The 27022-nt window shown below is 49.3% G+C and overlaps 1 protein-coding gene across 1 annotated transcript in view; it reads right to left on the reverse strand.

The window, feature by feature from the left end:
- Positions 1-27022, reverse strand: part of LOC140403226 (complement C3-like) — a 466462-nt gene that overhangs the window by 46589 nt on the left and 392851 nt on the right. Inside the window, exons 35-37 of the mRNA XM_072490983.1 lie at positions 20585-20674; positions 15381-15486; positions 14786-14875 (exon numbers count right to left, since the gene is read on the reverse strand). Coding sequence (XP_072347084.1) covers positions 14786-14875; positions 15381-15486; positions 20585-20674 — 286 coding nt within the window. The remainder of the gene's footprint in view (positions 1-14785; positions 14876-15380; positions 15487-20584; positions 20675-27022) is intronic.

Here is a 27022-nt window from a genome sequence, read left to right on the forward strand (position 1 = left end):
AAGTGGAGAAATGGGTGCGATCCTCCGGCCACGCTGCACCGAAAAAGCAGCTCGCCGCGGCGCAGCGTGGTCGTTGAAAGCCGGGAGACCCTGCTCCCGGGATCTACCCAGCTGGCAACGGGCGGGATCACTTTTTGGAAAATCTGCATATTAGAGTGAGACAGTAAGCCTTACTCTAATGTGCAGACTCCCGAGGTACCGGAGGCTTTGTGATTCAATCCCTTCGCCTCGGGGCCCTCGGGCGAATGCCGTTTGGTACTGATCCCCACAAATGGGGACCAGATGTAGCAACACTTGTGGGGGTCTCCAAGGGGATCGGAGGCCCCCAGCTGCATGCTTTTGGGCAGGGTGGTGCCCTGGCACTGCTTGTGTCACCTGGGTGCCAGCCTGGTACTGCCAAGGTGCCAAGCTGGCATTTTTTGCATGAGCTTTATTGAACCAGGGTTGCTCAGTGTGGGTGTTGGGAAACCTTCGCATTTTGCCTTCGGGCTGGGGTTGGTGGTCGGGATTCATTTGGGTGCTTCGGAGATTGTGACGCCACTTAGAAATTGCGTTCGGCGAAGTGGCGGAGAATCCGTTTTGACGCCAATATGGGGGGCGGTGCCGGTCTTTGTATTCTCCGCCCACTGAAAAACCGTGACGATTATCCACGGCCTCAGGCCATTGCCTGAGGCCCGCCCCGCGATGCTCCGTCCCCAACCGGCCAAATTCCCGGCGGCGTGGGTTAAGTGTGCTCACACCATCCAGGAACCTCGCGTGGCGGCTGCGGACTCAGTCCGCTGCTGCCACAGTCGGAGGAGGGCCGATCCGCGGGCAGGGGGACTTCATTCGGGGCTGGGAGCACTGTGGGCTGGCAGTGCGGGGCACACGAGCGGCCGAAGCGGGGCACTACTTTTGCAGTCCGTGTCCACGGGTTGGGTCCGCCATGAAGGGCCTCCACCGTGCACGGCCATGGAACTGGAAATGCTCAGGGCAGTATCGGCAGCTAGAGCTGCGAGCTCTACGCTGCCTCCCTGCTAGCCCGCAGCAAAACGGGGAATCGGGGGCTGTTTTGCGACAGTTTTCCTGACGTAAAAGACCACCGTTTTCACACCGGGGACATAGTCTCCAAAACGGGGAATCCAGCCCATTGTGTCCCGATCTCTTGCTCCAACGGGGTCTTCTGGCGAGCAGAGCTCCCCATTGTAAAAAACGGGGCCAGGTGCGGCCTCGGCCCCTTATTCAAAGCGAGTGCCAGAAAACACACAGTTAAACCCACTCGCTCGGAGACTTTGTTCCTTTTTGGGAAGATCGCCTGTCTTCCCATCTTGTCATAAATGGTCGACCCCTCATTCTGAGATTATGACTGTTATAGACTTGTCATGGATCGGTTATCGACTTCCCAGATAGCATTAGCACCATCACCATGACTCTTTTCCTTTCTGAACACCTGCAGGAATGTTTGCTATCCATTTTTACATTTCTAGCCAGCTTCGCCTCGTACTCTTAATTTCTTTCTCCTTATTAACCTTTAAGTCATTTTCTGCCATTATTTACATTCTGGCCAATCATCTGACCTGTCAGTTATCTTTGCAGAATGATATGTTTCCTCCTTGCACTTGATGCTTTCCTCAACTTGTTTAGTTAATCACGGATGGTGGGTCCACCCCTTAGAATTTTTCTTTATTGTAGCAATATACTTATTCTGAAATATCCTCTCAAAAGTCTGCCACTGCTTCTCTGTTGCTTATCCTCTAGCTCTAAAAACTGCACACTGGGGGATGGATGGCTGACATCATTGACCTCACTGAGCTTGAGGAATCTGCAACCGAGCTGGTCTGGAAGATCAGGGATCGCTCCTGTAGGGAAGGGGAGATTGGCCTCTCCCATCAATCGAGATTGCATCACATTGCCGTCACTATCAAATCCTGACAATCACTGGGTCAAATGAAGTCTTGTGCAGCCCATGATCATGAACTAAACTATTTTCTAAGGCAGTTGAGCACAGTCTGAGCCAAAAACCATGTCCAAAGAGGAAGCTCTGAAATAAACTTCAGTGTTCACACGCAACCCCCACTAGCGCAGAGACATGCATTTGTGGGGTACAGCTCCAGATTAGGATTGGGCTCACTTTCAGGAGAACACCACAATGTTCCCACAGTAGTCGGAGGCAGGGACAATCCAGCACGCAAAGAGTTACTAGAGACCAGTCAGAGTGCCTGGTCCGAGTCAGATGATGAGCTTCTAGAAGCGGCTGCCAACTGAATGCTGCTGATGCAATGATAAGCGGAGGAAAATCAGGCAGTCTCTCAGCAGACTAGAGCAAACGATGGAGGTGTCCACCCGCATTCTGTCTGATATCATGACTCCAACATGCAAGTGCCTCGGTTGCGATGGGTAGGTTGGCCACCACCCTTGCCCATCTAGGCTTTGTTCCAAGAGGTCTTACTAAATTTGTGCTCAGCCCTGTATTCCACGACCATGCAACCCGGTGGGAACCATCAAGATATAGGCGACATGGCGATGTGACATCTTGACCTCCTTTCAGATACACAATGTCTTGCACGAGGCAGGACGGGGCCCTTATCCACCAGCATCAGCCAGGCACCTGGTGGTCTCCTCTGTGAACACTCCAAGGGTGAGCAGCCACTCAGAATCCCCTTTGCCTGTGACCGTCTCTGCTCCAGCTGTTCAGGCCGCTGAACGTGCTTCTGCCCATGAGCAGGAGACCCTCATCAGGCCAGGGCCCTCCAGGTGCAAAGCCACTCGAGGGCGTCCGCCAGGGTTGTCACAGACATCGACGTAACAGACACCAGTCTGGCTCCAGCTCTTTATGCAGGTGTCAGGGCTGCACCCAGGTGCTGGGTGATGATAATTAAGAAATTATGATGTCACTTTTGGGTCACGAGTGTGCTATCACTGTAAAGAAATTGTACTTTTGTGAATACATTTGACGGCTATGTTTTGGTCAACGGAAGACATTGTGAATTTGTACAGAATCCTCTTATGTCGCGTGTGAAAGTCCTAGGTTCCAATAGCTGGTGAACCAAGCACTTATAATAACAGCAGTTTATTCAGTAATCTGAGCAGCTCTTACAAGCTTCTACTCTGCCAATGTGCGGGGAGAGCTCCCATGCTGCTGGCCTGTGACCTTATAAATAACTACATGACCACATGACCACTTGGTCCTTATTGAAGTCTCCGCGTTGGTCTGTAGCATCCAGATAGGCATCGTCAGCCACGAGTGCCCAGGAGACAACCCCTCAACCTGGGGCGCACCTCGAACATGTCAGGAATCGCCAAGTGTGCCAGGATGAAGGCATCTTGCACACTGGCTGGGTATCAGGCGCAGAGGTGAATGATGCGCAGCTGATGGTTACACACCAGCTAAACGTTCATCGAGTGGAACCCCTTTCGGTTGGTGTAGAACGGCCTGTTATCCGCAGGTGCTCGTAGGGGGTCATGCATCTTGTCGATCGCCCCCTGGACCCGGGGCATCCCAGCGATAGTGACGGACCTTGCTGCTCGGGCAACCTGGTGGGTTCGGTCCACATTGAAATGGATGGATTGATCCGCCTGGGCATATAGGGCCTCTGTGACGGCATGGATGCACCTGTGCACCGAGGTCTGTGAAATCCTGGACAGGTCCCCACTTGGCGCCTGGAAGGACCCCATGGCGTAAAGTTTCAAGGCAACCATCTCCTTGACGGCCACCAGGAGCGGGTGACCCCCATTCCCCCACGATGCCAGGTGTGCAGTCACCTGACAGATGTGTCGCACGGTCTCTCTGCTCAGCCGGAGTCTTCGACGACACGCCCGGTCCGCTGGGTCCTCGAATGGCAGGCGGTGCCGATACACACAAGGTCTCATGCGGCGTCTCCTCGGACTGTTGGGCTGCCCGCTCTGCTTCTGGCCGCTCCGCTGCTGCAACTCCCTCCTCCTCCTTGAGCAGCACTAGCTCATACAGCTGCAGGGCATCTCACAGAGCTGCGGCAACTAGGAGGAAGGCCAGCATTACTGGTTGAATTCCAATATCCATTGCCAGCAGGGGGTGAAAGATCGATATGTTGGCATGGTGGCCCCGGTTGGCACTGCGGGATCCGCCCCCGCATCTCCCCCACACCCCCATTACCACCTATCCCCTCACCTGTTGGTGTCTGTGGGGGCCTCTGTCCCTGGCGCCCGTCCCTGATGCCAGGGTTATCGTTGGCTGGCACTGCCCTCGCCAGTAGCTGCTGTGGGTGTTTCTATGGGTGATCCCCAGATGGGATAGGGGTGGGGTGGGGTGCTGGGGTGTGGGCACCCATACGGCCAATGACACAGGTCAGAACCCGTGTCCAAGGTGGGTGGTCAGTGGGTCCGCAAGATGGCCGGCGTAATAGCAGTCCGTGCCTGGACACCGCCCCAGTCCAGTGGGCCCGTGGGGGGGGGGGGGGTCACCCCGGCCACTCGGCCTATTCCGCCCCTCCGTTCCCAAGCCCTGGCAGGGCCCCTCCCACCCCAGCCAGCAGGGCCAGTGTCCGGCCCGGCAGCTCGCAGTCGCTCCTCTCCATATCATACCTCCTCTCTCTCTCTATCAGCAGTCACCATGCTGGTTTCATGATTTTTAAAAGCACACGTGGACCGTGGCATCGGGAACTCGGACCATCGGAGGCGGAGAGTCGCAGGGGAGGCCACTAATGATATGCAAATGGTGTTTAAAGTACGCACGGAGTGAAATGCATTGACGCCGTCTTCGAGGTGACAGGAATCGCGATTTTGGCTATTCTCCGCCCAATCACTGTTCCCGATTTCAGTATCGGCCAACAGAGAATCCAGGCCCTTGTCTGCTTTGCACAGGTCAAAATCTTCTCCTTCATATGGTAGCTGTGAAAGCAAACTATGACCGCCCTTGTTGGCCCATTCACTTTAGGCTTTGGCCTGAGCAACCGACGTGTCCTGTCCAACTTGTGGCAAGAGGGTTCTTCGCCCTCCTGTCAACTCAGTGAACATCTCTGCAAAGTACTCGGTCGGCCTCGGGGCCCTCCACCGACTTGCGCAAGCGCACAATCCTCAAATTCTGTCCCCTCGACCTGTTCTCCAGATCCTCCACGTTGCCTCTGAGCCTTTTGTTGACTCCGCCATCCTCCGCAGTTCCTCACCCATCGAGGTAAACTGGTCACTATGTTGTGGCAAAGCCTCCTCCACATCCTTCAACTTCTCTCCTTGCTCCCTGTGGTAAACCACTGTTGCACTTGTACTAGAACAAGAACAGAGAACAAAGAAATGTACAGCACAGGAACAGGCCCTTCGGCCCTCCAAGCCCGTGCCGACCATGCTGCCCGACTAAACTACAATCTTCTACACTTCCTGGGTCCGTATCCCTCTATTCCCATCCTATTCATGTATTTGTCAAGATGCCCCTTAAACGTCACTATCGTCCCTGCTTCCACCACCTCCTCCGGTAGCGAGTTCCAGGCACCCACTCCCCTCTGCGTAAAAAACTTGCCTCGTACATCTACTCTAAACCTTGCCCCTCTCACCTTAAACCTATGCCCCCTTGTAATTGACCCCTCTACCCCGGGGAAAAGCCTCTGACTATCCACTCTGTCTATGCCCCTCATAATTTTGTAGACCTCTATCAGGTCGCCCCTCAACCTCCTTCGTTCCAGTGAGAACAAACCGAGTTTATTCAACCGCTCCTCATAGCAGGCAACATTCTGGTAAATCTCTTCTGCACCCTCTCTAAAGCCTCCACATTCTTCTGGTAGTGTGGTGCCAGAATTGAACACTATACTCCAAGTGTGGCCTAACTAAGGTTCTATACAGCTGCAACATGACTTGCCAATTCTTATACTCAATGCCCCGGCCAATGAAGGCAAGCATGCCGTATGCCTTCTTGACTACCTTCTCCACCTGTGTTGCCCCTTTCAGTGACCTGTGGACCTGTACTCCTAGATCTCTTTGACTTTCAATACTCTTGAGGGTTCTACCCTTGAGGGTGATGTACGGTAGGACCTGTACTACAGGTTCGCTGGTAGTCCCTGCCTGCTGGCTCCGCCCAGGAGGCGGGGTATAAATATGCATGTCCTCCAGCCAGCAGCCATTTCGCCAGCTGCTGTGGGAGGCCACACAGCTGATAGCAATAAAGCCTCACTTGGATTCAACTATCGTCTTTGTTCAATTCATCGTGCCTCAATTTATTGCTATCAGTTTCTAAGGAAGGACCTCCGTATCAAACCGGATCGCCTGCAGCTGGATCCGCACTCAAGCGACGCCAGAAAGGACTTCCAGCACTGGCTAGCTTGCTTCGAAGCGTATATCAACGCAGCACCAACCCCTGTTCCGGAGGCTCAGTAGATTCAGATTTTATATTCCTGATTGAGCTCCAAAGTCTTTACGTTAATCCAGGACGTGCGAACTATGCCGAAGCCATGACTCTACTCAAGGACAACTACGCACAGAAAACGAACAGGCTCTTCGCCAGGCATGCACTCGCCCTCAACTCCCTGGTGAGCCCATAGAAGACTTCTGGCGGGTCCTAATCCCACTAGTCCGGGACTGTGACTGTCAGGCTGTTACGGCCACGGAACACTCAGACCTCCTTATGCGGACACTTTTGTGACTGGAATTGAGTCAGATCTCATACGCTAGCGGCTCCTAGAAGGGGCCACGCGCAGCCTTGCAGAGACTCAAACGCTAGTGCTCTCCATGACGGTCGCCCTGCGCAACGTCCAGTCCTACACCCCCAGCCATGCGGCCCACCCCTCTCAAGCTTAGTGGACCCCACTGACAGCCGCCCCAGCGGGGGCGCTGCCCACCCAATACGCCTGCGCTGCATGCCAGCCAGCGAACCCCGGGGGCCCCCGATACTATTTTTGCGGCCAACAGAAGCACCCCCGCCAATGCTGCCCGGCCCGCGCTGCCCTTTGTAAAGCCTGCGGGAAAAAGGGCCACTTCGCCGCAGTGTGCCAGGCCTGCTCAGTAGCCGCGATCGCCCCCACCCACCTCGGTCATGGACAATGGGCACCGCCATCCATCCCCCTCAGACCATGTGCAGCCAGTGGGCGCCGCCATCTTCCCCTCCGCGCAACACGTGCGTTTCATGGGCGCCGCCATCTTGTTCCACCCCCGCAACGTGCGTTCCATGGGCACTGCCATTTTGTAACACTCAAGATCTTCGGGCGCCGCCATCTTGTCTGCCCCTCAGCAGATGGGCACCACCAGCATTCCAGGACCCGGGCTCACCAGCCGCCCCATTACCCGACGGCCAACCAAGACTCGCGTCCATGTCAATCGACCAGTCTCGTCTGCATAACCTGAGCAACGCATCCACCAGCGTGAAAGTCGACAGACATGTAACCTCCTGCCTGCTGGACTCCGGGAGCTCCGAAAGCTTCATACACCCGGATACGGTAAGGCGCTGCTCCCTCACGATACACCCCGCCAACCAAAAAATCTCCCTGGCCTCCGGATCCCATTGCGTAGCGATCTGGGGGTACTGTACGGTCACGCTCACGGTCCAGGGCATAGAATTCAGCGGCTTCTGCCTCTTCGTCCTCCCTAACCTCTGCACTGCACTTATCCTCGGCCTGGACTTCCAGTGCAACCTCCAGAGCCTAACTCTGAAATTCGGCGGGCCCTTACCACCCCTCACTGTCTGAGGCCTCGCGACTCTAAAGGTCAACCCACCTTCCCTCTTTGCCAATCTAACTCCAGATTGCAAACCTGTCGCCACCAGGAGCAGACGGTACAGCACCCAGGACAAGACCTTCATCAGGTCCGAAGTCCAGCGGCTGCTTTGGGAAGGCGTCACCGAGGCCAGCAACAGCCCCTGGAGAGCTCAAGTGGCAGTAGTTAAAACTGGTGAGAAACACCAAATGGTCATGAACTACAGCCAGACCATCAACCGGTACACGCAGCTCGACGCGTATCCCCTCCCACGCATATCTGACATGGTTACCCAGATTGCACAGTACCGGATCTTCTCAACGGTAGACCTGAAATCCGCCTACCACCAGCTCCCCATCCGTAAATCGGACCGTCCATACACCGCCATCGAGGCAGACGGCCACCTATACCACTTCTTTAGGGTCCCCTTCGGCGTCACATACGGGGTCTCGGTCTTCCAAAGGGAGATGGACCGAATGGTCGACCGGTAAGGGTTGCGGGCCACCTTTCCGTACCTAGACAACGTCACCATCTGCGGCCATGATCAGCAGGACCACGACGCCAACGTTGCTAAATTTCTCCACACCGCTACTCTCCTAAACCTCACTTACAACAAGGAGAAGTGCATGTTCAGCACAAACCGCTTAGCCATCCTCGGCTATGTGGTCCAGAACGGAGTTCTGGGGCCCGATCCCGACCATATGCACCCCTTCATGGAGCTCCCCCTCCCCCACTGCCCCAAGGCCCTCAAACACTGCCTGGGGTTCTTTTCGTACTACGCTCAGTGGGTCCCAAAATATGCGGACGAGGCCCGCCCACTCATACAGTCCACCCAGTTTCCCCTGACTGCCGAGGCCCAACAGGCCTTCGCCCGGATCTGAGCTGATATTGCCAAGGCCACAATGCACGCTGTAGATGAGACACTGCCCTTCCAGGTAGAAAACAACGCATCAGATGTCGCCCTTGCTGCCACCCTCAATCAGGCAGGCAGGCCCGTGGCATTCTTTTCCCGCACCCCTCAGAAATTTGGCACTCATCCGTTGAAAAGGAGGCCCAAGCTATCGTTGAAGCTGTGCGGCATTGGAGGCATTACCTGGCCGGCAGGAGATTCACTCTTCTCACTGACCAACGGTCGGGAGCCTTCATGTTCAACAACACACAGCGGGGCAAGATCAAAAATGATAAAATCTTGCAGTGGAGAATCGAGCTCTCCACCTATAATTACGAGATTATGTATCGCCCCGGCAAACTCAACGAACCTCCAGACACTCTATCACGAGGTACATGTGCCAGCGCACAGGTAGACCGATTCTGGGCCCTGCATGACAGCTTTTGTCACCCAGGAGTCACACGGTTGTACCACTTCATTAAGGCACAAAATCTACCCTACTCCGTCGAGGAAGTAAGGAAAATCACCAGGGACTGCCAGGTCTGTGTGGAGTGCAAGCCGCATTTCTACCGGCCGGACTGCGCCGCGCCTGGTGAAGGCCTCCCGCCCCTTTGAACGCCTCAGCGTGGATTTCAAAGGCCCCCTCCCCTCCACCGACTGTCACGCATATTTTCTCAGCGTGATTGACGAATACTCCAGATTCCTCTTTGCCATCCCATGCCCCGACATGACATCTGCCACCGTCATTAAAGCCCTCAACACAATCTTCACTCTGTTCGGTTCCCCGCCTACATCCACAGTGACAGGGGATCCTCATTCATGAGTGATGAGCTGCATCAGTTCCTGCTCAGCAGGGGTATCGCCTCCAGCAGAACGACAAGCTATAACCCCCGGGGAAACGGACAGGTAGAAAGGGAGAATGGGACGGTCTGGAGGGCCGTCCAGCTGGCCCTACGGTCCAGAAACCTCCCGGCCTCCCGCTGGCAGGAGGGCCTCCCTGATGCACTCCACTCCATTCGCTCATTACTCTGCACTGCCACGAACAATACACCCCATTAACGTCTTTTTGCCTTCCCCAGGAAGTCCACATCCGGAGTGTCGCTCCCGACTTGGCTCGCAGCTCCGGGAACCATGCTTCTCCGTAAGCACGTTCGACTCCACAAGGCGGAACCGTTGGTGGAGAGGGTGCACTTGCTCCACGCAAACCCCCAGTACGCATACGTGGTGTTCCCCGACGGCCGCCAGGATACTGTCTCCCTCAGGGACCTGGCACCAGCAGGTTCCACCCCCACAGCCTCTCTGCCCCGGCGCCACCCTCCACTCCCCGTCGCTCCCAACAGCACCCCCTCCAGGACCATCTGTCACCCCCCCTGCCCATGTTCGATGATGAAGAGGATTTCGGCACGCTCCCGGAGTCACCATCGACCAGATCAGCACCAGCATCGCCAACACTACTGCGTCGCTCCCAGAGGAACATCAAGGCCCCGCCCGGCTAAACCTCTGACCGGTCCACCGGACAGCAAAGGACATTTGTTTGCTCAAATCTTGTAAATATTAACTCATTGTTATACATAGTTATCCCCCCCCCCCCCCCCCCCCGCCCCCCCGCTGGACTCAATTTTTAACAGGGGGTGTGAATGTGGTAAACCACTGTTGCACCTGTATTAGGTGATGTACGGTAGGACCTGTACTACAGGTTCGCCGGTAGTCCCTGCCTGCTGGCTCTGCCCAGGAGGCGGGGTATAAATATGCATGACCTCCAGCCAGCAGCCATTTCGCCAGCCGATGTGGGAGGCCACACATCTGATAGCAATAAAGCCTCAGTTGGATTCAACTATCGTCTTTTGTCCAATTGATCGTACCTCACTCCCGCACCTCGACTGACATCTTCATCGCCGCCACCTTCATCTGGGCACTCGCCCCCCCTCCACATTCCTCTGAAGCACCTCCAAATGCTTGGCAAACTGCCTCTCAAACTCCACTGACATCATATCTCAGTCAGAGTTTCCACCGTGAGGGGAGCAGACCCACCCGACAACCAAACCCCCGCCATCTTTTTTCCTGCAGGACTCTCAGCAGCACTCGCCGGCGGACATTCGCTCATCGTCTTCTTTCCAGTACCTTTCTACTGGGATTTTGACATTACCCAACCTCCTTTTGACTTCTCATACCAATTCATCCAAAAGCCATCCCTGAGACCAGGCATAAAAGTCCAAAAACCAGAGACTCTTGCGGGAGCCACCTAACTTGCGGCCTCCACCTACATGCCGCCACATGTCCCCTCCCACTCAATGATAGTGTCCCACTGTGAGATTAACATTCATGTGGCATCAACCTCAGTTTAACTGGTCTCCGGACCCTTGTGTGATGTCAGGGTGATGTATTAACATTTTTATTTGAAGTGGTTCCTTGGCCTCCAGATCTTTATCCTCTGATGGGCTCAGATCCGCCTCCAGTTCACCCTCTGGCAAGGGACCATACCTTTGCATTGCCAAATTGTGAAGGGCACAATACAACGAGATGATGCGTGAAATCCTATTAGAATGCGTTGTAGTGAGCCATCTGAATGGTCCTTGCCTTGTCCTGCAGCTGGTGCGCACCATGACCTCAATGATTCCTCCTGTTGCATACCAAATACACCCTGGACTGTTTCCTTTCTCTGACTTCTGATTATGAGTTTCATATAGCCCTTGGAATGCCTATAATCTGCCCTCCTTTCAACATCGCCACAGGAGTGTCTGTACTCCGTGACCCCATCCCAATGACTTGGATTTACACAGAGTTCCCCATTGCCATGAAGACTAATGAAAACAGTGTCCCCTTCCAAACAAAAACGCCCCAACTTCTAAGTCTGCATGCGACCCATCCCTCATGTGCCAAACTCACAGCACCCCCACCCGCTGCTCCTATTCCAGAGTCTGCACACATCCCCTTCCAATCAAAAATGGGAGATCCTTTTGATTCTGCCCCCCCCCCCCCCCAACATTGTTAGTGTTTCATGTAGCTTTCTCAGCCTCCAATGTCCGAACCCTCAGTCTATCCTCTGGCTTCCATTGTTCCTCATCTTCCATCTCCTTGCCTTCTGCTCCATTATTCTCCTTCCTGCCACAGAGCCCTTGTAAAGTCTTCCTTCCCCATTGTATCCCCCTGTGTTCCCCTCCCCCACAGCCCTTTGTTGCCAATCGGAATGGAATACTATCCCACCAGCGTCACCAATAATGTTGCTCTTTAGAGTCGCCAATATAATACTGAGGCTCTTTTTATGATACGATGTTATGTCCCAACAGCGTCACCAATACTGTGGGTGTTTCTATTTCTCTTACTGAACCACAAGGCTTTCCCGTGTATCGGTCAAATGACTACACAACCAGTTAATCAGTTCAAGTTCAAAGATGGTTTATTTACACACAAGGGTTACTTTGACATGCAAGCGCAATACACTACAAGTTAAACTCTGCCTATCAACTACAATAAACTATACTTAACTTCAGGCGACCGGCACTGTGCAAGTGGATAAGGCCTTTATCTTGATCTCGCGTGGCTGGTTTGAAGAAGTGGCTCTGTCTCTGCTGGGCTCATCCGTCAGGTAGCGATCGTTGGTCTTGAACTTGGCTGTCTGGTCGTTATGCTGCATTTGGGCTGGCACAAACTGGATCCAAAAGAGGCAGAACACATGGCTGTGTCCTCGTTTATCCCTCTGGGATTTTGCGCTCTTTGGTGCGGACCTTAACCTTGGACCCAATAGTTCGACAAGGCTCTGATCACTGTCTTCAATTTCGGCCAATAAAGGGGTGGGTGCCTTGGTAGCTGGGCAGGTCCTTAGCGGACATTGACCTTGGCAGTTGGGCTCTCTGAATAAAGGGAGTGGCGCCCATCAGTCTGTGGCTGGACCGGTTTCTTGATTGGAGTCCTATTGTTCTGGGGAACGGGCCATTAAAATGCAAACGAACGGGGATTTCGATCAGGTCTAGCTACCTGCGTTTCAAATACACAGAAGCGCTGTATCTGTCTGAGTCCTGGGTTGGCCATAATTACCATGGTCCTTTGAAGGTGGCCATCTCAGATGGCTACACCTTGCACAGTCCTTCTTTCCCATTGCACACTCCCTTCACATCTCATTCCTGGTCCAAATGCTCATTTGTGAAAGTGGAGTTCTACCTGACTATTGCTGCACAGTTGTCCTTTTGGGAAAATGAGTCAAGTATAGAGAGTAGAAGACCTTTGCACTCCTCAGCCTTGGCCTCGGTCAGCATCTGAAAGTGGAGGTCTGCATAAATACCACAGCACAATGGTGCTCTTCTGGACAAGGTCAGCAAAGAGCAGGAGCAGACGAACCCTACAACCCCAACAGTGTGGCATTCATTGCAAGAAGAAGGGCACAGCGCTACAGGAAGTCAGCCATGTATGTTGCACTCACCTCAAAGTAACTAGTGAACTGAGGCCCGACTTGTACATGCCATTAATTTTCAAATGGATTTGAGGCCAACTTGATCTCCCGCTGGCGTAAAAAAATTTTGGAAGGTGAGGAGGTTCTGGTAAATAGCTGTTTTAATGAGCATTTGTGAGATGTTAATGAATGCAAATGGAGTTCATAAAATTAACTAACCCACTATCAGACAAATTACAAAGTGTTTTTACACTGGTGGATTTCCAACGTTTTGCCTGTCACTAGATTCTCCGCCCCCATCCACCACAAACCCTGCCACTTGCAAGATAGGAGAATTCCGCTGGTCACCTTTGAATCTCCCTCCAAGGATTGGATTGGATTTGTTTATCGTCACGTGTACCGAGGTACAGTGAAAAGTATTTTTCTGCGAGCAGCTCAACAGATCATTAAGTACATGAGAAGAAAAGGGAATAAAAGAAAATACATAATAGGGCAACACAACATATACAATGTAACTACATAAGCACTGGCATCGGGTGAAGCATACAGGGTGTAGTGTTAATGAAGTCAGTCCATAAGAGGGTCATTTAGGAGTCTGGTAACAGTGGGGAAGAAGCTGTTTTTGAGTCTGTTCGTGCGTGTTCGCAGACTTCTGTATCTCCTGCCCGATGGAAGAAGTTGGAAGAGTGAGTAAGCCGGGTGGGAGGGATCTTTGATTATACTGCCCGCTGTGGCCAGATCTGCTGATAACTTCCATAATTTTCTGTTGTTATTTCAAATTTCCAGCAAACAAAATATTTTCCTTTTGTTACAGTATCAAAAAATGTGATCATGGAACTAAGACCATTTTCCTGTAAATGTTATACTTTTATGTATCAAATTTTACTTCCATGAGTAAGTGCTGTTTATTGAATTGAGGTGGCTGAAGTGTCTCTAACCATTTGATATGTTGCCATTATTCTCTAATTGCTGGATTTAATGCACAATAATAATAATTTCATTGTTGTCACAAACGCTTCAATAAAGCGTCAAAGTCCGCCGCCACCTCGTCCCAGGCAGCACTGGCTGTCCTATGGCTGACCCTCCTGGACCCTCGGGGGGGGGGGGGGGGGGGGGGAAAAGGACATCCCCCTGGCTTCCACAGCGTCTGGCTGGGGCCAGTCTCCTGTGCGCCATTGTTGCAAACTGGCTGGGGTTGGCTGAGCAAGTGTTGCTTAAGTGCTGCTCGATCTTGTTAGTGGTGGATTGGCAAGCGCAGTGCCGGCGAATCAGCTGGCGAGCCTTCAATTGCAGTGAGAAGCCCATGAGGCCTCGTTAAGTTGACCAATTAACTTTGAATAGCATTGGCGGCCTCGCTGGGCCGAGTGTCGGGAAGCGCATGGCAATTCCCATTCGCTACAATCTTTCCGGAGAATCGTGCCCCTCATGTTTCAATATTTCCTGTACCTTCGACTGTGGCCTTGTTGCTGTTTTATGAATATGAAATTGAAGCATACTTACAGGAGATACACCAAAGTCTCATTGGGCGATGGATGGTCAAAAATATAAGCCAGGGTCAGTGACTATGGTCCAAGCAGGAAGCTATGATCACAAGGTGCGCAGGTCGAAGTATCTGACAAAACCTTTAGTCCATCTCAATCCCATGCTCCCTGGCCGTGGAACTGAGCATGAGAAGAAGAGGATTGCAGATCATCTCTTTAGATTTGCTTCTATCATTAAATGTATACTTATACAAAATTACTAAATTGGTATGGATTCTCTGTGCTATTGAGCTGATTTAAGTCAAGTTTGCACAGATAACAAGTCAATAATGAGCAGACAAATACTACAGTGCATCAAATTTAAAAAAATTGCATATAAAATTTATAACTGAATCCTACCTTCTGCACATCTGCAAACATCACCTTCACAGATTTTACTAAGCATACCACTGTTTGCATTGACATTGTAGAATTTAGTGCAACTGTTCTCTGCATGTAGATAACAAAAATGACATGAATATAATATGGATAGATTAAGACAAGTTAGAGAAACAATTCTCACACAATTTATTAAAACACTGAAAACTGACCACCTAGAAAATGGCGTAACTTTTTAATTCAGAACTATTGAAAATCTTGAAATATAAGACCATACATTTCTATCTGCCAAGCAATTGTATCAAAGTTCCCTAACAATAAACAGAAAGGAATTACCAAATTATGGCAATGAACACATTTGAGATACCTGACCTTGGTATTCTTCCCTTTTTGAGGAATGACCTAAGTTTTATATTGCCAGGACAATAAATATTTTAAGTTTTACAGCTGAACGTTGTTTTAAAAAACTTTTAATACCCATCTTTTCATAACCATTCTGTGTCAATCTCTTATTTTCCTCATGACATTCTTTTCAACTTAACCTTTTTCTTATGACCTTAGTCTCCACTCAAGAGATGTCAAACAAAGTCAGCACAACAGCCTTACAAGTACTCACCTGTATCGTAATATTCATAAACCTTGACAGAAGCTGGTTGGATAAGTCCAACTTTGAAGAATTGATGTACTTTAAATCCCAAGCAAGTGTCTTCTGTATGTGAAACCTGTCAGTAATTTAAAAGAGAAAATCAGAACTCAATCGATTAAAGATGAGCCAAAAGGGTTAATCTGCATATGTGAAGACAGTAGTAGCCCTATTGGGAATATAATTCACCTGATGATATTCAACAAGCGATTGTTTCAAAGATGCTAATGAGAATTCAAACTTCACATAATGCAGGCATGATTGAAATACGCAAGTAAACACCATTTAGAATTATTAACGCAGTCTAAACTAAAATCCAATCTCAACAAAATACTTTTTAAATTCTGAAACCGATATCAAAATTCTCACCATGATGGAGAGGGTCCCTGGCTTAGCAAAAATGGCACCAGAAGTTCTACTCCTAAAACCATCACCCACCATTTTCTCCAGATGGTGGGGTGGCTGTGTGGAGAGGGGTTGGTAGAGGGTGGTACTTTGCACATTTGTGGTTCAGCAAGGCATTGCACACAGTAAAGTGCAGCTGCCTTCAGTTACAGTCAATTTTGGCTCTTGTGATGCCCAACTCATCCCACTTTAGATCCATCAGGGAAAGGTTTAAAGTTTGTGGAGTTCTTTGGAATGGGGTACTGTTTGGGAGAGGTACTTTGTCCTTTGAGACTGTTAAACATAGACATGAATGCACGTAAAGCATGGATGAACACATTGGGGGGGCATTTTCCCCACCCGTTTTCAGTGGGCAGGAATATCAACGGGAGCAGAGAATCAAGGGTGAGTCCTAAAACGGTTTTCACGCAGTGGAATTCCCTGCTTGATTGTCCTGTCCCCTGCCAACGATATAATGGGGTTCCTGCGATGAAAAGTAATATTATTACCATTTAGTTCGCAAGACATCCTGCGGTATCATCCCCCAACGTAGGGATATCACCCATCCCATGCCATCAGTGAGACGTCATATCGGCAGGGTTTACGATAGGTTTTGTAAAAGGTGAACTTGACCAACAGTACCTGCAGGGACAGTGCTAGGGAGCTTCCATTCAGGTTGTCCATGTGGGTGGGGTGTTCCCTGTGTCCGTGGGGATGGGAAGACCCTGTGTCCAATGGAGCGGGGAGGGGTGTTCCTTGTGTCTGTGGGGGCAGCACGAGCTTTCTGTGTCCTTGAGTGGTCCTTGGTTCTTTTGTTAGATCAGAAACCAAAAAATGGTTTTAATGAATTTGGCAACAATTTGGACTAATAGTGGGGAGCATAGTTCGGATAGGGGTCAGTTTTAAAGCCACCCAACCTGACAGAAACCAAGTGGGTAGGCAACTAAAACTGACCAGGTTAATTGCCCGCTGGCAGCAGTACAACAATCTTTGACAGTTCAAAACTCAAAAATTTCTGTAAAGTGTTTTGGGATAGCCTGACACTGGTCCAGATTTTGGACATGACAGGTAAGTTCTCGGTCAACTGAAAATAGCAGAAATGCTAAAAAAAAACTAAAGTCCTGGCCGAAACATGGCTTTTCGCACTTTTGAAGGGCACAAAAATGAAGTTTGTCCGGCGTTCATGCATGCAGGGTTTACAGAGGCAGCTGGCCATTGAATCATCAGCTGCCTCCACTGAAGTTGGATTTTGAAGGGTCAGGAGTTTGAATCTCAACATTAGGGTTACATCTGAACTGGAGAGGCACCAATATCCTAGCTGGGAGGTTTGCTAGTATGGTTCAGGTGGGTTTAAATTAATGTGGCCGGGGGTGGGGGGATCAGAACAATAAACCAGCAAGTGTAGAGACTGGGGATGAGCATGGTACCAGGGCCAGGCTGCCAAAGAGGAAGGGCTCAGTGGGCCTGGAGGTCTGGAGTGTATCTGCTTCAAAGCAGAGAGTACAACAGGTAAGACAGATGAACTTAGAGCCTTGATTCAAGAACGGAACTTGGATATGGTTAAAAAAGGGACAGGACTGGCAGCTAAATATTCCAGGATATAGGTGTTTTAGTCGAGACAGGGGAGAAGGAAAAAGAGGTGGTGGAATTGCAATACTGGTTAGAGAACATATTACAGCTGTACAGAGGGAGGGCAGCTTGGAAGAATCAAGAAATGAGGCACTGTGGGTAGATCTCAGAAATAGGAAGGGGGCAGTCACTATGATGGGGGTGTACTACAGGCATTCCAACAGCCCATAGGAAGTTGAAGAACAGATATGTAAGCAGATTCTTGATAGATATAGAAATAATAGGGTTGTTGTAGCGGGAGACTTTAATTTTCCTCATATTGACTGGAAATCCCTTAGGGCTAGGGGTCCGGATGGTGAGGAATTTGTTAAGTGTATCCAGGAAGGTTTTTTGGAACAATATGTGGATAGTCCGGCTAGAGAGGGGGCTATGCTGGACCTAGTACTAGGGAACGAGTTCGGCCAGGTCATCAAAGTTGCAGTGGGGGAACATAATAATAATCTTTATTGTCACAAGTAGGCTTACATTAACACTGCAATGAAGTTACTGTGAAAAGGAACATGTGGCGAACAGTGACCACAATTCCGTAAGCTTCCGGATACTCAAGGAAAAGGACGAGTGTTGTCCTAGGGTTAAGGTGCTAAATTGGGGGAAGGCTAACTACAACCAGATTAGGCTGGATTTGGAGGCTGCTGTTTGGGAAGGGCTGTTTGAAGGTAAATCCACATTTGGCATGTGGGAGTCTTAAGGAGCAGTCGATGGGAGTGCAGGAAAGGCATGTGCCGGTGAAATGGAAAGTCAGGAAAGGCAGGATTCAGGAGCTGTGGATGACCAGGGAAATTGTGAATCTAGTCAAAAAGAAAAAGGATGCATGCGTGAGGTCCAGCAACTAAAACAGATGAAACTTTTGAAGAATACAAGGAAAGTAGAAAAAAGCTCAAGTAGGGAGTTAACAGGGCAAAAAAGGGGTCATTAAATGTACTTGGCAGACAGGATTCAGGAGAATCCCAAGACATTTTATACATATATTAGGAACAAGAGAGTAGCGAGAGAAAGAGTTGGTCCACTCAAGGACAAAGGAGGGAAATTATGTGTGGAACCAAATGAAGTAGGTGAGATCCTAAATGAATATTTTGCATCGGTATTCACAAAGGAGGGGGACATGTTGATTGGTGGTGTCTCACAGGGATGTATGTGTAAACACTTAAGAACAGGTTGTTTTACGATGGAGAAGTTCAAAGTGAGAGGGGATAGGTTCAGTGGAGATGTGTGGGGGAAGTATTTTACACAGAGGGTGATGGTGGCCTGGAATGCACTGTCAAGTGAGGTAGTTGAGGCAGATACATTAGCGACTTTTAAGACTTAACTGGATAGACACATGATCAGAAGGGGTATAGAAGGATACAGGCGTTTGATCGAGATAGGACACGTGATCGGCGCAGGCTCGATGGGCCGAAGGGCATGTTCCCGTGCTGTATTGTTCTTTGTTTTTTATTAGGTCATGTGTGAGGCAGCCTGAACTTATTGTTCGGATAGCTAGGGTAGCCTTTGAAGAGGTAAGATACCTCTTTTAATATGGTCCGAGGACATCTTGGGGAGAAGCAAGGCAGTCTTTGCAGTAAGTAAAGCACCCATCCAGATTGTGACAAATTAGGCATGATTGTGTGGAAAAAGTGCATAAACTCATTGGAACTGCCAATGCTGTCGACAAACTTCTAAGATGCCAAGGAACTGTCAAAACACATTAGAATTGTCAAAGCTGTCAATGGATTTAACTCAGTTTGACTTTAAAGATGTAAAAATCATAAATCCATGCTTTCCGACTGTTGGCGTAGGCTTTGGAGCTCTCATGATAGAATTTGCACTCCAATGGCTGATTTTATCATATCAAGTGCCTGTTTTGTGAGCAGTTTGATTGACTGATCCAAGTGGTTATAGAATAGAAATATTTGTTGTCATAAGAGATTAAGTCCTTAAATAATATTGTTGTTTCCATAAAAGATTTTTACTTTTTAAATCAAATGAGTGTTTTTTCAAATATTCATGTTATCTTTAGACACAATTTTATTTTTTGCCAAAATGGATTCTAAGGTTTGTTACATACTAGGTGAGCTGTCGTGGAGGGTACAAGGGAAAATTGTGGTGAGTGGTGGGATGGATTTTCATGCCAAATTCGTAACTTGGACTAAGTTGGCATGGGTTAGAAAGGACCATGGCGGTGGGAATATGAGGTGGCATGGGGGTGAGTAGAAGGACACAGGTAGCCACGGGGGTAAAAGGGGCCATGGAGGTAGGTGCACGACTGTCATGGAGAGCGCGTGTGGGTGAGGTTGGACAATGTTAATGCTTTAATTTTTAAAAAAATTTGGGCAGAGTGCCAGAGCCCCGAGATAGGCCTTTCTCCCAGCATTCTCTCCATACGCGGCAGCCTCCTCATTTCTAGCCAGTTTGTCCACTCGACTCGCCCCTGGCCTGAAAATTCCAACTTCTAGAGAGGGTGTGGAGAAAGTCTGGGCAGACATTTTTTTTAAAGGCCAGATTCACAAAGCTAGGAATTCTCCCATCCCTGCACATCAGACCCAGGAGTGAAAACCTGAGCCATGGGGCAGGATTCTCTGATTTTCATGCTATGTCCGGGGCATCCATGGCGTTTTACGTGGGAAACATCGGCGCCGCCCCGGCACCGATCCTTCAACTGGTGAGAGCTAGCAGCCGCACCACGTAAAATGCCTGGCGTTCACGATATAAACGCCTGGAGAATTGCCAGGACCATGGCCGCACATGCCCATGGCGACAATCTACAGCAGTCGGGCTGTACAACATGGCGCTGGCGCGTGGACCCGACCTGCCAGATAGTGCCCTCCTGGACACTTCCTCGCCACCCCCCACAATCCCTCGTGGAAACCCCCCCTGGCCAGCAGCACGGCTCCCGTCCGACTGTGGCGGCGCTGGACACAGTTCGCGACTGCTGAGACTGCGGTCGGGAACACAGCCCAATGGGGGGAGCGGCGCATCAGGGGAGGGCATCCTGAGGCCATCCCAATGGCGTGTGTCGCCACTTTGGAGAGGGTGAAGCACACAAAAACAGGCGCCGACCCCCATTCCATCGTATAAAGCGATTCTCCGCCCGATCATCGATTACGAAATCGGTGTCGGGTAACGGAGAATCCCGCCCATGGTCTTTCTTCTATCTTACAATACTCAAACTATAGATTGTCTCTTACCAAATCCAAATAAATGATCAGTGATCCTTGGGTTGATAATGCCTTGTCTAGTTCATATCTTGATATGTAACCGTCCACTCCGTTGTTCAGCTGGAAATAAATCCGGCTGAATGTTATCAAGTTATGATTTGCTCATACATACACCAAGAGGATATATGATTACACATAGTTTGGTGAGATGGTTTCAGACAGGTGCAGAAACTCAGCATCATGCCTGAAATATCAAACCAATTGCAGATTCATTCACACCAGTAGAATTTGGTTTGCGCAATAACACCAGTCTGAACTAAAGAAGTGAGAGGAATGATGAAAGCAGCAAGAACTGGGGTTCGAAGACAGCGTGGATTGATGGGTGGGGAAGGGGTAAGCTAATGAGAAGGAGAAGAACGTCAGTGAAGTGAAAGTGAGGGGAAAAGAGCATCAACATTGTCTCTGAGGGCAAGTGAGAGAAGAACAATATTTACATTTCTTAAGTATTTCACGTTCAATTATACTCTGCATCACATTAATACTTCTTCTAACAAGACTGGATTAATGGTTAGTCCTATGAAAGAAAATTGTGAATTTCATTGTTAACATTCACTCATCATTGTAAAGGAAGTTTCTTTTTAGATTTTAGAACTAAATAAAAGTATACTGCGATCATTTGAAGTTGAGAGAACTAAAGAACAAACAAAGAACAAAGAAATGTACAGCACAGGAACAGGCCCTTCGGCCCTCCAAGCCCGTGCCGACCATACTGCCCGACTAAACTACAATCTTCTACACTTCCTGGGTCCGTATCCTTCTATTCCCATCCTATTCATATATTTGTCAAGATGCCCCTTAAATGTCCCTATCGTCCCTGCCTCCACTACCTCCTCCGGTAGTGAGTTCCAGGTACCCACTACCCTCTGCGTAAAAAACTTGCCTCGTACATCTACTCTAAACTTTGCCCCTCTCACCTTAAACCTATGCCCCCTAGTAATTGACCCCTCTACCCTGGGGAAAAGCCTCTGACTATCCACTCTGTCTATGCCCCTCATAATTTTGTATACCTCTATCAGGTCGCCCCTCAACCTCCTTCGTTCCAGTGAGAACAAACCGAGTTTATTCAATCGCTCCTCATAGCTTATGCCCTCCATACCAGGCAACATTCTGGTAAATCTCTTCTGCACCCTCTCTAAAGCCTCCACATCCTTCTGGTAGTGTGGCGACCAGAATTGAACACTATACTCCAAGTGTGGCCTAACTAAGGTTCTATACAGCTGCAACATGACTTGCCAATTCTTATACTCAATGCCCCGGCCAATGAAGGCAAGCATGCCGTATGCCTTCTTGACTACCTTCTCCACCTGTGTAGCCCCTTTCAGTGATCTGTGGACCTGTACTCCTAGATCTCTTTGACTTTCAATACTCTTGAGGGTTCTACCATTCACTGTATATTCCCTACCTGCATTAGCCCTTCCAAAATGCATTACCTCACATTTGTCCAGGTTAAACTCCATCTGCCATCTCTCCGCCCAAGTCTCCAGACAATCTAAATCCTGCTGTATCCTCAGACAGTCCTCATCGCTATCCGCAATTCCACCAACCTTTGTGTCGTCTGCAAACTTACTAATCAGACCAGTTACATTTTCCTCCAAATCATTTATATATACTACAAAGAGCAAAGGTCCCAGCACTGATCCCTGTGGAACACCACTGGTCACAGCCCTCCAATTAGAAAAGCATCCCTCCATTGCTACCCTCTGCCTTCTATGGCCTAGCCAGTTCTGTATCCACCTTGCCAGTTCACCCCTGATCCCGTGTGACTTCACCTTTTGTACTAGTCTACCATGAGGGACCTTGTCAAAGGCCTTACTGAAGTCCATATAGACAACATCTACTGCCCTACCTGCATCAATCATCTTAGTGACCTCCTCGAAAAACTCGATCAAGTTAGTGAGACACGACCTCCCCTTCACAAAACCGTGCTGCCTCTCACTAATACGTCCATTTGCTTCCAAATGGGAGTAGATCCTGTCTCGAAGAATTCTCTCCAGTAATTTCCCTACCACTGAAGTAAGGCTCACCGGCCTGTAGTTCCCGGGATTATCCCTGCCACCCTTCTTAAACAGAGGAACAACATTGGCTATTCTCCAGTCCTCCGGGACATCCCCTGAAGACAGCGAGGATCCAAAGATTTCTGTCAAGGCCTCAGCAATTTCCTCTCCAGCCTCCTTCAGTATTCTGGGGTAGATCCCATCCGGCCCTGGGGACTTATCTACCTTAATATTTTTTAAGACACCCAACACCTCGTCTTTTTGGATCACAATGTGACCCAGGCTATCTACACCCCCTTCTCCAGACTCAACATCTACCAATTCCTTCTCTTTGGTGAATACTGATGCAAAGTATTCATTTAGTACCTCGCCCATTTCCTCTGGCTCCACACATAGATTCCCTTGCCTATCCTTCAGTGGGCCAACCCTTTCCCTGGCTACCCTCTTGCTTTTTATGTAAGTGTAAAAAGCCTTGGGATTTTCCTTAACCCTATTTGCCAATGACTTTTCATGACCCCTTCTAGCCCTCCTGACTCCCTGCTTAAGTTCCTTCCTACTTTCCTTATATGCCCCACAGGCTTCGTCTGTTCCCTGCCTTTTAGCCCTGACAAATGCCTCCTTTTTCTTTTTGACGAGGCCTACAATATCATTCGTCATCCAAGGTTCCCGAAAATTGCCGTATTTGTCTTTCTTCCTCACAGGAACATGCCTGTCCTGTATTCCTATCAACTGACACTTGAAAGCCTCCCACATGTCAGATGTTGATTTGCCCTCAAACATCCGCCCCCAATCTATGCTCTTCAGTTCCCGCCTAATATTGTTATAATTAGCCTTCCCCCAATTTAGCACATTCATCCTCGGACCACTCTTATCCTTGTCCACCAGTACTTTAAAACTTACTGAATTGTGGTCACTGTTACCGAAATGCTCCCCTACTGAAACATCTACCACCTGGCCGGGCTCATTCCCCAATACCAGGTCCAGTACCGCCTCTTCCCTAGTTGGACTGTTTACATATTGTTTTAAGAAGCCCTCCTGGATGCTCCTTACAAACTCTGCCCCGTCTAAGCCCCTGGCACTAAGTGAGTCCCAGTCAATATTGGGGAAGTTGAAGTCTCCCATCACCACAACCCTGTTGTTTTTACTCTTTTCCAAAATCTGTCTACCTATCTGCTCCTCTATCTCCCGCTGGCTGTTGGGAGGCCTGTAGTATACCCCCAACATTGTGACTGCACCCTTCTTATTCCTGATCTCTACCCATATAGCCTCACTGCCCTCTGAGGTGTCCTCTCGCTGTATAGCTGTGATACTCTCCTGAACAAGTAGCGCAACTCCGCCTCCCCTTTTACATCCCCCTCTATCCCGCCTGAAACATCTAAATCCTGGAACGTTTAGCTGCCAATCCTGCCCTTCCCTCAACCAGGTCTCTGTAATGGCAACAACATCATAGTTCCAAGTACTAATCCAAGCTCTAAGTTCATCTGCCTTACCCGTAATGCTCCTTGCATTAAAACATATGCACTTCAGGCCACCAGACCCGCTGTGTTCAGCAACTTCTCCCCGTCTGCTCTGCCTCAGAGCCACACTGTCCATATTCCCTAGTTCTCCCTCAACGCTCTCACCTTCTGACCTATTGCTCCCGTGCCCACCCCCCTGCCATACTAGTTTAAACCCTCCCGTGTGACACTAGCAAATCTCGCGGCCAGGATATTTATGCCTCTCCGGTTTAGATGCAACCCGTCCATCTTATACAGGTCACACCTGCCCCGGAAGAGCTCCCAGTGGTCCAGATAACCGAAACCCTCCCTCCTACACCAGCTGTTTAGCCACGTGTTTGTCTGCTCTATCTTCCTATTTCTAGCCTCACTGGCACGTGGCACAGGGAGTAATCCCGAGATTACAACCCTCGAGGTCCTGTCTTTTAACTTTCTGCCTAGCTCCCTGAACTCCTGCTGCAGGACCTCATGCCTCTTCCTGCCTATGTCGTTAGTACCAATATGTACAACGACCTCTACCTGTTTGCCCTCCCCCTTCAGGATTCCCTCTACCCGTTCGGAGACATCCTGGACCCTGGCACCAGGGAGGCAACATACCATCCTGGAGTCTCTTTCACGTCCACAGAAGCGCCTATCTGTTCCCCTGACTATAGAGTCCCCTATAACTATTACTCTTCTGCGCTTTGACCCTCCCTTCTGAACATCAGAGCCAGCCGTGGTGCCACTGCTCTGGCTGCTGCTGTTTTCCCCTGATAGGCTATCCCCCCCGACAGTATCCAAAGGGGTATATCTGTTCGAGAGGGGGACAACCACAGGGGATTCCTGCACTGACTGCCTGCCCTTTCTGGTGGTCACCCATTTCTCTGCCTGCACCTTGGGTGTGACCACACTTACATAACTGCGATCTATGACGCTTTCCGCCACCTGCATGCTCCTAAGTGCATCCAATTGCTGCTCCAACCGAACCATGCGGTCTGTGAGGAGCTGCAGTTGGGTGCACTTTCTGCAGATGAAGCCATCCAGGACGCTGGAAGCCTCCCGGACCTGCCACATCTCACAGTGGCACATCTAAAATTGAATGTTCAAAGGATGCAGTAGTTGGCATCCCACTGCTCTGTTCTAATATTCAATGAGGTAGGGTGCTCCTATCTCTAGAGCGAGCACAAAAATTCATACGATCAGTGACCTCCAACGGAATAGTCAAACTGGGTTCAGTCATAACTGAAAATGGTTTCCCTGTCGTACACTGGCTGCCACACTCAAATGTACATTCCGACAACAACCAACACCATTCTTATCTGCCAACATTTTTGTGTGCTCTGGTAATTAAGGGATTTTTAAAAATTCATCCGAGGGATATGGGAATTGGTGTGAGGAGCCAGACTTGAAGTAGAATCTCAACCATGAACTTATTGAATGGCTCGACAGGCTTCAATGGCCTACACGAGCCTTCCACTTATGTTCTGCAAACAGATTAATTGGTCACTCATCTAGTTGGTTGTAAGAGATCCTGCTGTCTACAAAAGGTTAGTTCCATAATGGTTTTTAATTATTTCAAGGTGATGAACACCTTGAGATATTTCTCAAACATGCTAAAGTTACGATCAGAAGAATTAGGAACATGGGTAGGTCTACAGCCCCTCAGGTCTGCTTCACTGTTTAATATGATCATGAGCTTCTACATCAACTACACTTTCCCTCACCATCCTTATATGCCTTGATTCCCGACATGCCCAAAAATCTATACAGCTCGTTTGAATCTTCTCAATGACTAAGCATCCCCAGTTGTATGGGTAGAGAATTCCAAATATTCACAATCATCAGAGTAAAGAAATGTCTTCTCATCTCAGTCATCTCAACAGCCAAACACTTATTCTGAGACTATGGAGGGGCAGAAGGAAAGTGGAGTTGAAACTACAGCAAGATCAACTATGATCTTACTGAATGGTGGAGCAGGCTCAATAGGCCGAATGTTCCTATGCTCCCTCATTTTCCAATTGGGGAAACAGCCTCACAGCATTTAGCCTGTCACGCCCTCGAAGAACATTATACATTTCAATGCGATCGTCTCTCATTCTTCATTCTCCAGAGAAAATGGACCATTCCACTCACTCTCTCCTCATAGGACAGTTTCTCATCCCAGGGATCAATCTCATGAACCTTTGTTACACTTCAAGGCAAATATTTCCTTCCCTCGTTAAAGAAACATTCGTTAAAGAGTACACGATACTTCCTTTGGTTTCACTGTAACTTTTCTTGTACTCACACTTTAACTTCCTTGCAACACAGGTCAAGATTTCATTTTCCTTCCTAATTTCTCATTCTAACTGCATGTGAATACTCTGACTCAAATCCCTCTGACTACCAACACTTACCAGTCTGTCATTTTAAAAAAGATATTCTGCTTTTCCTTCCTGCCTACTACAGTAGATTTCACACTTTCCCCATTCAATTCCCAAATGCACTCAATGAACCTATCCTCCAAGCTACAATTGCCAATCTGGTTTGCCCAGATTACATGAAAATTAAAGTCCTGACGCTTATTACGTTACCTTTGTTAGATGTTCCTCTCATTCCCTGCTTCATATGCCATCCAGTAATATGGATTACTTTTAGGTGGCTATAGCTACTCTCACTATTTTCTGTCCTATATTATTTTGCAGCTCCATCCTTATGCATCAATTTGCCATCCCAATGTTCTTGTCGAAGATCTTTTCTTACTACTGCCTTGGTCTCATCCTTTGTTATCAGGGTTATTCCACCCGCTTTCCCATTTTCTCTAACCTTTTTGCAAGTCGGAAAATCTAGTTGCCAACCTTGTTCACTCTGCTACTAGTAATAGCTACTAGATCAAAAGTTTTGTCTCTATTTGTGCCATGAATACAGCCAAAGCCCTACTTTTAGATGCAGCATCTTTC

The sequence above is a fragment of the Scyliorhinus torazame genome, chromosome 27, assembly GCF_047496885.1.
Source record: "Scyliorhinus torazame isolate Kashiwa2021f chromosome 27, sScyTor2.1, whole genome shotgun sequence".
Lineage (NCBI taxonomy): Eukaryota > Metazoa > Chordata > Chondrichthyes > Carcharhiniformes > Scyliorhinidae > Scyliorhinus > Scyliorhinus torazame.